Raw genomic sequence first — 12,085 nt, forward strand, 5'->3', positions numbered from 1 at the left:
ATTATAATTGACGCCTTTTTGATAGAGAAATATGACGTACAGCGTATGTTAAAATCATACGGGTGTTGTTAGTTTTAGACATATATACAAAAACCACGTACAAGGTTATCAGGAATGATATTTAATATGCAGGTGCGTAGCAACTTGGTGTGTGCATCAAAGCAACATAGTTTTAAGAAAAAGGAAAGTGTTTTTTTTTCATAAACAAAATGTTTCAGACCTTTTAAGAATAGTGTTAACACGTGTCCGTACATTTATTTTTAAACCGAATATTATGAACTGATACAATCTTTAATAATCCAGGGGCGGCTAGTAACTGATACGAACTTTAAAAAATCCAGGGGCGGCTAGTGAGGGGTATACTACGATAAATGTCTATGCAGGCGGCGTAATTGTAGGTATATATGATATACCTATATAATGCAAAAATGATTCAGAAAGACTTCTGCATCTATTTTTAAAACTTTATTTTCTGATGCGTGGCTTGAGGCCATCGCAAGGGTGCACACTAAAATGTAATAACATTTTGATGAAAATATATTTATTTCTATTTAAAGAAAATAATTATTCTGTATTGAGCAATTATCTGCGTGGCAACACAGCATCCTGTGGAATTAATTTCGACGTGATTTTTCCGTGTAGTGCATTAAAATCAATGTTTAACGACGAGTTGATTCATTAAAATAAACAGGGCAGGGCGGTTACTTAGCATTTTTGCGGTTCGGCGTGTGGCCGTTAAAATCGAACGGACGTTGTTAGTCTAAGCTGGAACAACTGATACATATTAGACCTTCCTGGTTTAAGACATATATAAAGTACGAGTACGATGTATTTATTTTTTCAAGAATAATTCCAGCATTTAATGGCGTATTTTTTTCTTTTAATATTCAGGTGTGAAGAAACTCGGGTGTGAGCACCAAAGCAACATATTTTAAAAAAATGGAAAATTAATAAAGTATTTCATATTAAAATTTGTCTTAAAAGGTTCCCGTATATTGTGATAAATACTCGGCGGCGTAAGAATCACACGGTTTCGGGTATAGCCGTGATAATCGCACGGGCGGTTTTAGTTGTACACATATTTTCCAAAATGATACATAAAATTGTTCAGGAATGATTTCTGCATCAACGGGTATAAAATATTGGCTATTCAGGCGCGTATCAATTCGGAGGTGAGCATCAAAGCCACATACCTTGAAAAAAAAAGTTTTTTTTTCATGAAAATATGTGCCTTTCTTTTTAAAATAGTTTCAGTTATTCAATATATTTCATCTGAATTGGACTGAAATGCATAACCACGAGCTGATAAACTATTAAAAAAATCCAGGGCCTGGGCGGGTACTAGGCATTTTTTGCGGCGTATTTATTTATTAATTTAATATTCTGGTGCGTAGCAACTCTAAAGTGAGCATCAAAGCAACATATTTTGAAAAAAAAAATGGGAAAAGTAATAAAGTATTTCATATTAAAAGTTGTCTTAAGGTTTCCGTATCTTGCGATAACTACGCGGCGGCGTGAGAATCACACGGTTTCGGGTATAGCCGTGATAATCGCACGAGTGGTCTTAGTTTTAGACATATATACCATTTTGATAAATAATATTATTCAGGATTGATTTCTGCATAAACGGGTATAAATAATTGGGTATTCAGGCGCGTATCAAATCGGGCGTGTGCATCAAAGCCACATCCTTAAAAAAACGGCGTGAGAATCACACGGTTTCGGGTATAGCCGTGATAATCGCACGGGCGGTCTTAGTATTAGAGATATATACTTTGAAAACGAGATGCCCAAGGGCAACATGTCGAGCCTGCCGGCTGTCAAAAGGACTGGGAGTTGCACACGAAACTCTGTCTCACCGAGACAAACATTTGTGCCAAATAAAACAGTTGTGTCAGGTTATTTTATAATCCCACATTCAAGGACAAAGTTATTGTCCGAACAAGGTCAATTATAGCCATATTTGACCTTTAAACTTCAAGTCTGACCTTAACCTTTGAGATATTGACACAGGCGTTGCGCGCGATACGCCATCTCATGGTGGTGAAGAAGTGTGCCAAATTATTTTAAAATCCCACATTCAATGACAAGGTCAATTATAGCAATATTTGACCATTAAACTCCAAGTATGACCTTGACCATTAAGATATTGACGCTGGTGTTGCATGCAACACACCATCTCACGATGGTGAACAATTGTGCCAGGTCATTTTATAATCCCACATTCAATGACGAAGTTATTGTCCAGACAAAGTCAATAATGGCCGTATTTGACCTTTAAACTCAGTGTGACCTTGACCGTAAGATGTCTACTCGGGTGTTGCGCGCGACACGCCGTCTAATGATTGGTGAACAATTGTGATAAGTTATTTTAAAATCCCACAATCAATCAATGACAAACTTATGGTCAGAACAACGAAATACGGACGGACACCGAACAACCATTTGGACAACGGGCTCTACAAAAAACGGCTTGAGAATCACACTGTTTCGGGTATAGCTGTGATAATCGCACGGGCGGTCTTAGCTTTTAGACTTATATACCATTATGATAAATAAAATTATATGCCATATAAATGATCAGATAGTGATATATTGTTTGTTGATAATTTCTAAATAAATGCACTTTTCTTACTTTTATATATAAAACTCGTTTTATATGATTATGTACTTGATATAAACAAAATAAATCAAGACAAAATTGCTAAGTAATCAAACTTTCACCATTGAATCAGGCCATTCACTTATTTTTATATTCAGGAATGATTTCTGCACCAACGGGTATAAATAATTGGGTATCCAGGCGCGTATCAAATCGGGCGTGTGCATCAAAGCCACATTCCTTGAAAAAATGTGATTTTTTTTAATAAAAATTATTGTCTTTTTTTTTTTTTTTTTTGGATTTAACGTCGCACCGACACATGATAGGTCATATGGCGACTTTCCAGCTTTAATGGTGGAGGAAGACCCCAGGTGCCCCTCCGTGCATTATGTCATCACGAGCGGGCACCTGGGTAGAACCACAGACCTTCCGTAAGCCAGCTGGATGGCTTCCTCACATGAAGAATTCAACGCCCCGAGTGAGGCTCGAACCCACATCGATGAAGGGCAAGTGATTTGAAGTCAGCGACCTTAACCACTCGGCCACGGAGGCCCCAATCTTTCTTTTTAGAATAGTTTCATTTTTTTCTATATATTTTATGTAAGTTGGACTTATATGACCAATCTCTCTATCAACTTAATGATCCTAGGCTCAAGAGTTTTTGAGTTATCCGGAAACCGACTGCATACCGACCGACTGACAAACATCTGCAAAACAATATACCCCTCCTTCTCCGAAGTGTGCATGTGCATGTCAGAATGAAAACAATCGAGGCCTTCTTTTTATTCATTTTCTAATTTACCAAGGTTCATCGTTCTGATGCTTCAGTATTTAACCACCCGGACTTACGCCTTGATTACTACTAAACAAGGAAATAAAGCTCTATATATTCTGCGATAAACAACGGTTGACGCATGGACTGGTAAGAGACCATTATGACATCAATTATGACATCAATTATGACGTCAGATTACAGCATGACGTTCGATATATTACCCCTCGGGTAAATGAAGTCTAACATAATAATTATTTAAGTAGGTCAATAAAAAAATATGAGCAGTGCCATGAGAAAACCAACATAGTTGGTTTGCGACCAGCATGGATCCGGAACATCCTGCACGTTCGCACATTCTGGTCAGGATCCATGCTGTTCGCTTTTAAAGCCTATTGGAATTGGAGAACCTGTTAGTGAACAGCATGGATCCTGACAAGACTGCGCGGATGCACAGTCTGGTCCGGATCCATGCTAGTCGCAAACCCACTATGTTGATTTTCTCATGGCGCGGCTTAATTATAGTTATCGGGTAATGAAACTCTAAGACTCTTTAAAAATATTTTTCAAGAAGTGTTTAACAACTGGATGGGTTTAAACTGGATTGGGAGTTAGATCTATATGAAAATCATATTAAAGAAACGATCTTTTATGAAACTTTCAACATTTATTTTATGTTTTACAATTATAGGATCTAAACACCAACTAATGGCTCCAATGGCTGATGAAGATATTGCATAATAACTAAGTCTGTTTTAAAATATTATGTAATATGAGAGATAAAGATAAAGTGTATCAAAACACTATACAAGTACATTTTAAGCAAAAAAAGGGCATAATTTATTAAATTTTGGTGCAAGAGTTATGCATCTTGTGTCATATGATGTGGGTGATGATGTTGAACAACTATTTTAAGTTATATCATTGTAATGGTAAGACTTAGTGTTGAAAGATTCAAAGCTATATGTCAAAATGTGGACTTGTACAAAAACTGAACCAATTTCAAAGTCCAAAAGGGACATAATTCAACCAAATTACTCTACAGTGTTATTAACTCTTGCCTATAGAGACTATTATAATAAACAAGTGACAAAAGTTTCAAAGGGCCATAGTTCAGTCAAATCCTTGATGGAGTTATGTACTTTTGCCTAAAACATGGTATAACTGATGATAAATTACTGTTGTAAGTCTCAATACTTTCAAAAGGTCCTTTTAAAATATGGACTGGTAAGAAAAACTTAAAACTGGTGTAATGCCAATGCCGATGCCATGGTGAGTATGATAGGTTTACTTATTTTTCAATTAATCTATGAAGTGCACACTTGAAGATAATCTGCTGAATATAATCATCATATATGGAAGTCCTCCTTAAATCAAATTTCACAAATTGAATAACAAATTCATCTTCTTTGACCATGAATAAAGGCCTGGCATATGGTATGAACTCCACTGGACAGCATGATGTGCCAAGAAAGCAACTTCAAAAGCTGATGGCTGACCTAAAACAGATAGAAAAATATTTTATAATGATGTCACTTAATTAAGTTAATTGCAGTATCAAATGACAAATATATTGCATACTGAAATAGCTAAATTTGGTTTTATCCAAAACATTTTCCTTTTAAAATCATTTTTTTAACAAGTCTGCTTTTTGCTTAATAATATGCTACTTTATATGAAGGTCACACTGACATTCAACATTTTAATGTAGCAAAAAAACAAAACAAAACATAAACAAGAAAACAACAACAAGAAAAAAAACAAGAAAACACATGATATGATAGTGTTCTAAAGTTCTTGTGCTCAATTCTTTTAAGTCAAAATTTCAACCAAGAGTTACCTACCTTGGTTTTCGATAGGTTTGATGACAAGATCTTATATAAATGGTCATTTTCTACCAAATTCTGACCAAACTAGCTATATGGACAATTTTAGCCTACATTTTCTTATAGGTCAACTAGCATAAATTTATTCCCTATATATTTATAATCCCCACTAAACAGGATCCTGTCCAAACCAATTTGATAAGGATCCATAAAACACCTGTGGATTTGACATGTAGTCCATGTCAGAGGATCATAAATTTTAGAGATATGTACATACATAATTGGTTATTTCCAGTGTTTTGCATGTTATTGATTGAAATGCAGCTTTTTTCAGAATATACACACTTTTTAGTTGATGATATACTAATTGTAATTTCTCAGTCATGTTGAGTTATGTCCCAACCAATTAAAATTTAACTCTTACAGCAACGCAATTCTCATCCTTTTAGAAAAACTTTACCTGTATCTAACAAAAATAATTAAAATGTATTTAAAACACAATAAGAGAAGTGACAAGTACTTTTTATTCAATTATTATGATTAATCTAAGTAACAAAATAAAACCAGAAAAAAATATCACTGCTGGATTTTATTAGAAATTAATGAAGTGCTCCATTGCATTTTAATTAAATATCATTGTAATAAAACTTGATTCATCATAAAATGAAAGTACTATTGTATCTTATCACTATTAAGCCCTAATTTAATCAAGTGTTCTAAACTTGTTGTAAAGGTAAGAAGTGATTTGCTGTAAAGATGAAAATTGTCACATGCAATCTGTGTACTGAACAGTAGCTTTATAGTAGCTGATTATGATAAAACAGAAGCTAGTCTATCAATAGTCTAGCCTTGTAAATTGGCCCTTACTGCAATGCATTGCAGAGATAATTATCATTATGGATAAATTGTTAATCAAATTTCTAAATAAAAATGGGGCATCACTCTGAAAATATTGCTGACAGTGTCCCTTGTCAACATGTGCATACAGTATCTTTTGAAAGCTAAAATATATTTAACTTAAGAAATAAACTTGAACCAATGCTTACGCCAGGTTGAGTAGTCGAGCTAAACATTGTGTATGATGGATAATCCACCTATGCAGTTCACAGCTCCATTAAGATGAGTTTAAAAAGGCAAAACAAAATATTGATATAAAACATTACAAATATCACTGACCTTGTAAAGTTCTCTATCCAATAAGAAGTACGTCCACTGATGCAAGTGTTAGCATGAAGTTCTTCTATTTCATTGTGTTAACTGGAAGTATATTAATTTTTTAGATTACTTTTAAGAAAGAATCTATAGTGCAAAGATGATATAAAGCACAGAGGTAAAAAAAACAATAACATGTTATAAAAGCAAATAAAGGACTCAGTTTCTACATACACTGTACCTACATTTTGGTAAGTATTCCAAGTTCAAAGACAAAGATTTCAATATTCATAAAGTTCTCCAGATTTCCTTATAAGAGAAATTTTGCATTATCAAAAATATTTTATGTCAACTGTCACCATACATACATAATATAATGAAAACACTTTAACTGCTTTACAAACTTTAAGTATTTTACTCTCTAAATCTTAACATTAGAATGATTTTTAAGTCTAAGAACTTTGATAAATATGGGCAAAGTTTTTTCCAAATCCTATTGCCATACTTTTCCTTTTAACATACCAGTATCTGTAATACTGACACTACAAATTATCATGTCTATATAATGCACTAGTGGCATGTTTGCCAGTAAACACACTGATATATGTATACTAGCTCCTAGATTATAATATATTTAAAAAAATATTTCTAAAATTGTGAATATAGCTAGTCTACAATCTGTGATTACATAAAAGTAATTTCTCCAAAATAAAATCACTAAATTAGAGTGGCATCTGACACTATTACATCAAAGTAAGAAAAATGACAAAGTTTGAATTTTTTTTAATAATTCTTAATTATCAGTCATAGTGGCTAGTCTATGAGATTTGTAAACTTATATAGTATAACTTACAAATACTTTTATAAAGAACCATTCACCATGTTCATATAGATCTGTAAGAATGTCCATCCTTACCTAAATCATTGAACTGTGGTGATAGCCTCTCCAGCTGCAAATATTGGTTAACCTTTCCCCATTAAATTAAAGATGGTCATCATGATCAACCATTGACTTTCAAGTACCAATCTGAAATATACATTTATATGTGTTGATAATATAGGTTGTTACAGTGGAGTGATCAGCTATGAGGAAATATCTGAAATGCAGACAACAATTTTATTTTATGAAAAAAAAAATCACCACTTGGAACATACTATTTTCTAATTAATATTAATTCAACTCAATATCAATAAATGGGAAAGTATCAGTTGTCATTTTCTTAGTTATATAAGTTTCACGTAGATAACATAATGTATAATGATGAAAGATTTTTTTTAGTTAGGCATTAATTTGTAGTAACTTATATATACATTAAAACTCCTGAGTAAAATGATCTGGATCACATGCTTTATTTAATAAAAATGTATCAGTAATAACATGAGAGCCCTTCTGAAAAAAATGTTAATGTAGCTATAATATAAGTGACCCCTCCCCCCCACCCCTCAAAAACCAGACTTTTTAATCCCCAATATACAAGATCCTGTCTGGTCCAGTCAGATTAGGGTCCATAAAACCCCTGTAGACTTGATATTGCCAGAGAATCATAAATTGTATTGCCTACAGATAAATTGGTTATTTCCTATGTTATGCATTGCTGTTTTTTTTTTCTTTTTTCTTTTCAGAATGTACACAAAATTATTTTAACTGATAATATAGTAATACTGATTGCTCAGTCATGTTGAGTAATGTCCTTGCCAGTTAAATTATAACTCTTATAGCAAAGCAATTCTCACTCCTTAACAATAAAATAATTATTTAAGAGAAATTACAAGTTTGTTTATTCAACGATTATGATCTTTTTATCAAAAGTAACAAAATAAAACCTGCAAAAAATTGTAATTGCTGAATTTTATTAGAAATTAAAGAAGCTGTCAGTTGCATTTTTAATAGATAAAAAGGGGATATGGACAGAAGGATTTTATATATTAAAAATGCATAATTCCCCTAGTGCTGTCTAAATAAGGTTTCTTTTATGTATAATAAAATCCAGCAATAAAGATATATCATTGTTCAAAATACACATAATTTATTATTTCTAAAAGCTAAGTGCCTGAATGCATTTTTTACATTTTTGATAAAAAAAACAGCAATGATGAGATGTAAATCAAAAATATGATAAAAACACTGTTTTATCAAGTATCACTTTGTGTATTAAATCGCTTTTAAAGCCTCTTGGAATTAGAGAAACTGTTAGCGAACAGCATGGATCCTGACCACACTGTGCAAATGCGCAGGCTGGTCTGGATCCATGCTGGTCGCAAACCAACTACGGTATGTTGGTTTTCTCATGGTACGGCTCAAGTAAAGTATAATCTAATTTTATTTAAAAATAAAAAAATAAAAGAAATCTGACACTTAACAACTAAAAAGTTGCAAAGGGGACATTTTTGGGTGTATATACATTCATCAAATGTCTAAGAAAGTTGATCTATTAAACAAAAAAAAACATACTGTGTCTTCACAGCTGAAAGGATAAAGATCTTAGAAAAACATTAGGACTTAGAAAACTAATGGGGTTATGAAATTGTAGTGTTCCACATTAAAATTTTGTACTTTTTCACTACATTTTTTGTGAAGAGCGTTCCATCACAAGATGTGAAATATTGGTGAGAGTAAGATGTTGGTAATGAAAAAAAGAGTATTTTGCTTTAAATGTGCAGAGTTTAAGCTTACTGGAACCACTCTCAAGTCCGCTTCTTGGAATAACCAGTACTAGTGTCATATGAGAAGTCCTGACCCCACTGGGGCTCGAACCCACAACCCCTGGATTGAGCTGAGCCAACAACTTACATACCACATAATTTAACATAAATCAATGAAGAACTCGTGCGGATGCATTGGTTGATAGGGCTAATACGCTGTCCTACAGAGGTGAAGGCCCCAGGTTCGATTCCTGGCAACTCCCATTGCGGTGTGACCTTGGGTAAGGCACTTTATCATGATTGCCTCAGTCGGCCCAGCTGTAAATGGGTACTCACAAATTGCTGGGGGTAAGGTATAATTGGTTTTAACTGTTCTATAAAAAGGGTTGCTCAAAAGCTCTACAGAGCTTATGTTCATTGTTTCACAAAGCAGCGTTTGATAAAATTTACCTTTAACCGAATCCCCTTTTGATAAATGTTTTTTTTTTAAATTAATTTCAAAATATCTCAATATCTCCTCTGTTCCATATGATATGGATCCCGTTTTAAATTTTTGGATTACATTTCCAACTGAACATCTAATTACGGATCACTTTTTTCGAATTTCAGTAGTTAAAAACAGCTAATAAATCACAATTACAACTGCTTAGTAGACCTAGATCTATATTGTAAAATTATGTCACTCTGGCCAGGCTTTGGCTGAAGAACTTCAAGAAGTCTTAGAGCACCCGCACACTACTGTAGATGTTATTATTTTAAACTGGTTGTATGTAATCTACTAGATCCATATTATATGTGGAAACAGATAAATAAGATAAACAAGTGACTGTCAATCAGAAAGATCTAGAATCTACAAGATTTTATTTCAAAAGTGCAAATCTACTTACTTTCGATTTCGCAAGCTCCGCCATCTTGTCTCTTCAGGCGGCGAATGATGAAATTAAAACGTGCGAATCACGCTTTTCTCCAAAGGTGTAATTACACCGATAACAGATATTTGCCTATGGGTATGTCAAGCAAGTTATTAGAGTCTTAAATTAACAAGAAGTTTTACTGAAGAATAATAGGACATTTTTGAAATAACCAACTCATTATTTGCGCACCGCGGCCATGTTTTTCGTAGATTTTTAGACAAAAAGGTGATTTTCAGAGCGTGTAAATCTTATTATTTTGAGTAGCTATTCACAAACAACAGTCCCATGCACAATATTTAACACCTCTAGCAAGTTTTAAGACAATCTGATTCGTGAAAAAGATAAGTTACTGTGTTCTGCAAGTTTTTTCTGAAGCACCATAAAAGCCGGTAAAATACGTCAAATTGGGCATATTCAAATCAATATATTTAAATTTCAGGAATATAAAATCAAAATCAAATTATGTAATTTACAAAAGCTATCTTTGAGAATTTAATATGCAAAATTTTGCAAATATTGAACAAAGAATAAGCATTTGGGCAGGTTTTGAAAAACATATATAAACCGTGGACCTGGTCACGACCGTGTGATAATCACGCTACACCGGAACGATTCTTGCGAAAGCTAATGTCGGGATATTTCTTGACAACACCAATGAAAATGTTCAGTGTACTATCGTACTTAGCATATCTAGTATTTGTTATATGGGGTCTAACATTGTATGACATTGATTCCGTCCAAATCAGTAAGGTTCTGCCAAAATCTTACTTCTCTAACTGGAACAAGTACTGGACTAAAGAGTTTAGAAATGAATCTATAATCCAATTTGTTGCTATTCACCCTTATGGTTACACACACAATCAAACCATAGTTTCAGATTTTGAAAGAATGATAAAAACAAAATCCTACATGAAATTCGATTCCTTCCAGAGTTGGTTTATAACTTACTCTTCCAGCGATTATATGAACCTCACCACAGAGGAGACATTCTTTCAATCTGTTCAAAAAAGTTTTATTCCAAACAACCCCGTGTTTAAACACGATCTTGTTAGTGATGCAATTAGTGCTCGAGTAATTACAACAAGATTCTATATGAAGACAAAGCATGTATCGTCAACAAAAGCAATGGTTCAAATAAAGAAAGACTTGCAAAAACTGGTTAAAGACATAAATGAATATGTCGAAGATATACATGGTATTTACAACGATAAGGCGGTAAACGAGTCCCCGTTCATATGGAAAGTTGACGATGATCAGTATTTCATTGCCCATTCACCGGATTTCCTCGCTACAGATTTGTATATGCTTCCACTTTGGGAAATTCTTCAGATTGCCGCAGTCCAGGTCAGTCTTTTATTCTGTCTGTCTGTCATTCTTAACCCTAGCCTCGGTATGGCCATTCAACTTCCACTCTGCTACTTTTCAATGGTTGGGAGAATTTTTGGACTTTCTCACTTCTTTGGTGTCTACCTTACCCCTGTACCTATGATTGTTTACATGACTGGCTGTTCTTACAGCACTGAGGTCATTTCCCACACGTACTATCATTTCATGAAAGCTGAAGGAATCAACCGAACAGCACGCATGAATACAGTCCTTAGTACTATTTCTCAGGCGATCTTCCACCCAATATTTGGACAGTTCTTAGGTCTGCTTGTTCTTATCGTTAGTGAGTCCTATGTATTTGTCACCGTGTTTCAGCTTACAATCATCACCACAGGCTCCTGTGTTATTCACACAGTTCTATGGTTACCAACCCTTCTGTCTTTGTTAGGTCCTGGTGAAGACAAAATACCCGAAGAATCTCTTAGCATCTATAAAGTTGAATTAGCAACTGTATCAAATGACGTTGCTAGCAGTAATAATTCAGCTGGTATTGTAAATCGTACATTTGTCAGGAATAGTTGAATTTATCAATGAGAAATCTTTCAGACACATGTAAATTTTGTGTAAAAATAACTGTCATGCTATTTAATATATATACATTGAAATGTATTTTTTAAAACTTTAACCACTACTCTAGCCAATCTGGGAGAGCATCCACTAATGGAGAAGATCGTCAGATTTAGGTAATGGACATTTCGCTTCTCGCTGGCTTGTGTATTTTGTATCACTTAGCATGGGACTAAATGCTTTTATAGTTAAAACTAGATAATTAGACTATTTTGACAATCGA

At 33.8% G+C, this 12,085-nt stretch overlaps 1 protein-coding gene and 1 long non-coding RNA gene across 3 annotated transcripts; one reads left to right on the forward strand and one right to left on the reverse strand.

The window, feature by feature from the left end:
• Positions 1–4,027: 4,027 nt before the first annotated feature.
• Positions 4,028–10,510, reverse strand: LOC123546834 (uncharacterized). 2 transcript variants are annotated; one of them, XR_008371246.1, is made up of 4 exons: positions 9,883–10,510; positions 7,269–7,379; positions 6,377–6,457; positions 4,028–4,873 (listed from the first exon to the last, which is right to left on the reverse strand). It is a non-coding gene; the product is annotated as an uncharacterized LOC123546834 (long non-coding RNA). The 2 variants fall into 2 exon arrangements; XR_008371247.1 differs by having other exon boundaries at positions 9,446–10,510.
• A 26-nt stretch (positions 10,511–10,536) lies between these two features.
• Positions 10,537–11,817, forward strand: LOC128557939 (uncharacterized). The gene has a single exon (XM_053546616.1). It carries the CDS (start codon positions 10,537–10,539, stop codon positions 11,815–11,817), a length of 1,281 nt encoding a protein of 426 aa, XP_053402591.1.
• Positions 11,818–12,085: the final 268 nt, after the last annotated feature.

Source organism: Mercenaria mercenaria, chromosome 6 (genome assembly GCF_021730395.1).
Source record: "Mercenaria mercenaria strain notata chromosome 6, MADL_Memer_1, whole genome shotgun sequence".
Classification (NCBI taxonomy): domain Eukaryota; kingdom Metazoa; phylum Mollusca; class Bivalvia; order Venerida; family Veneridae; genus Mercenaria; species Mercenaria mercenaria.

Excerpts from the sequence above, each read along its gene's own strand:
- LOC128557939 (XM_053546616.1), top strand. The coding sequence starts at position 10,537 with ATGTCGGGATATTTCTTGACAACACCAATGAAAATGTTCAGTGTACTA.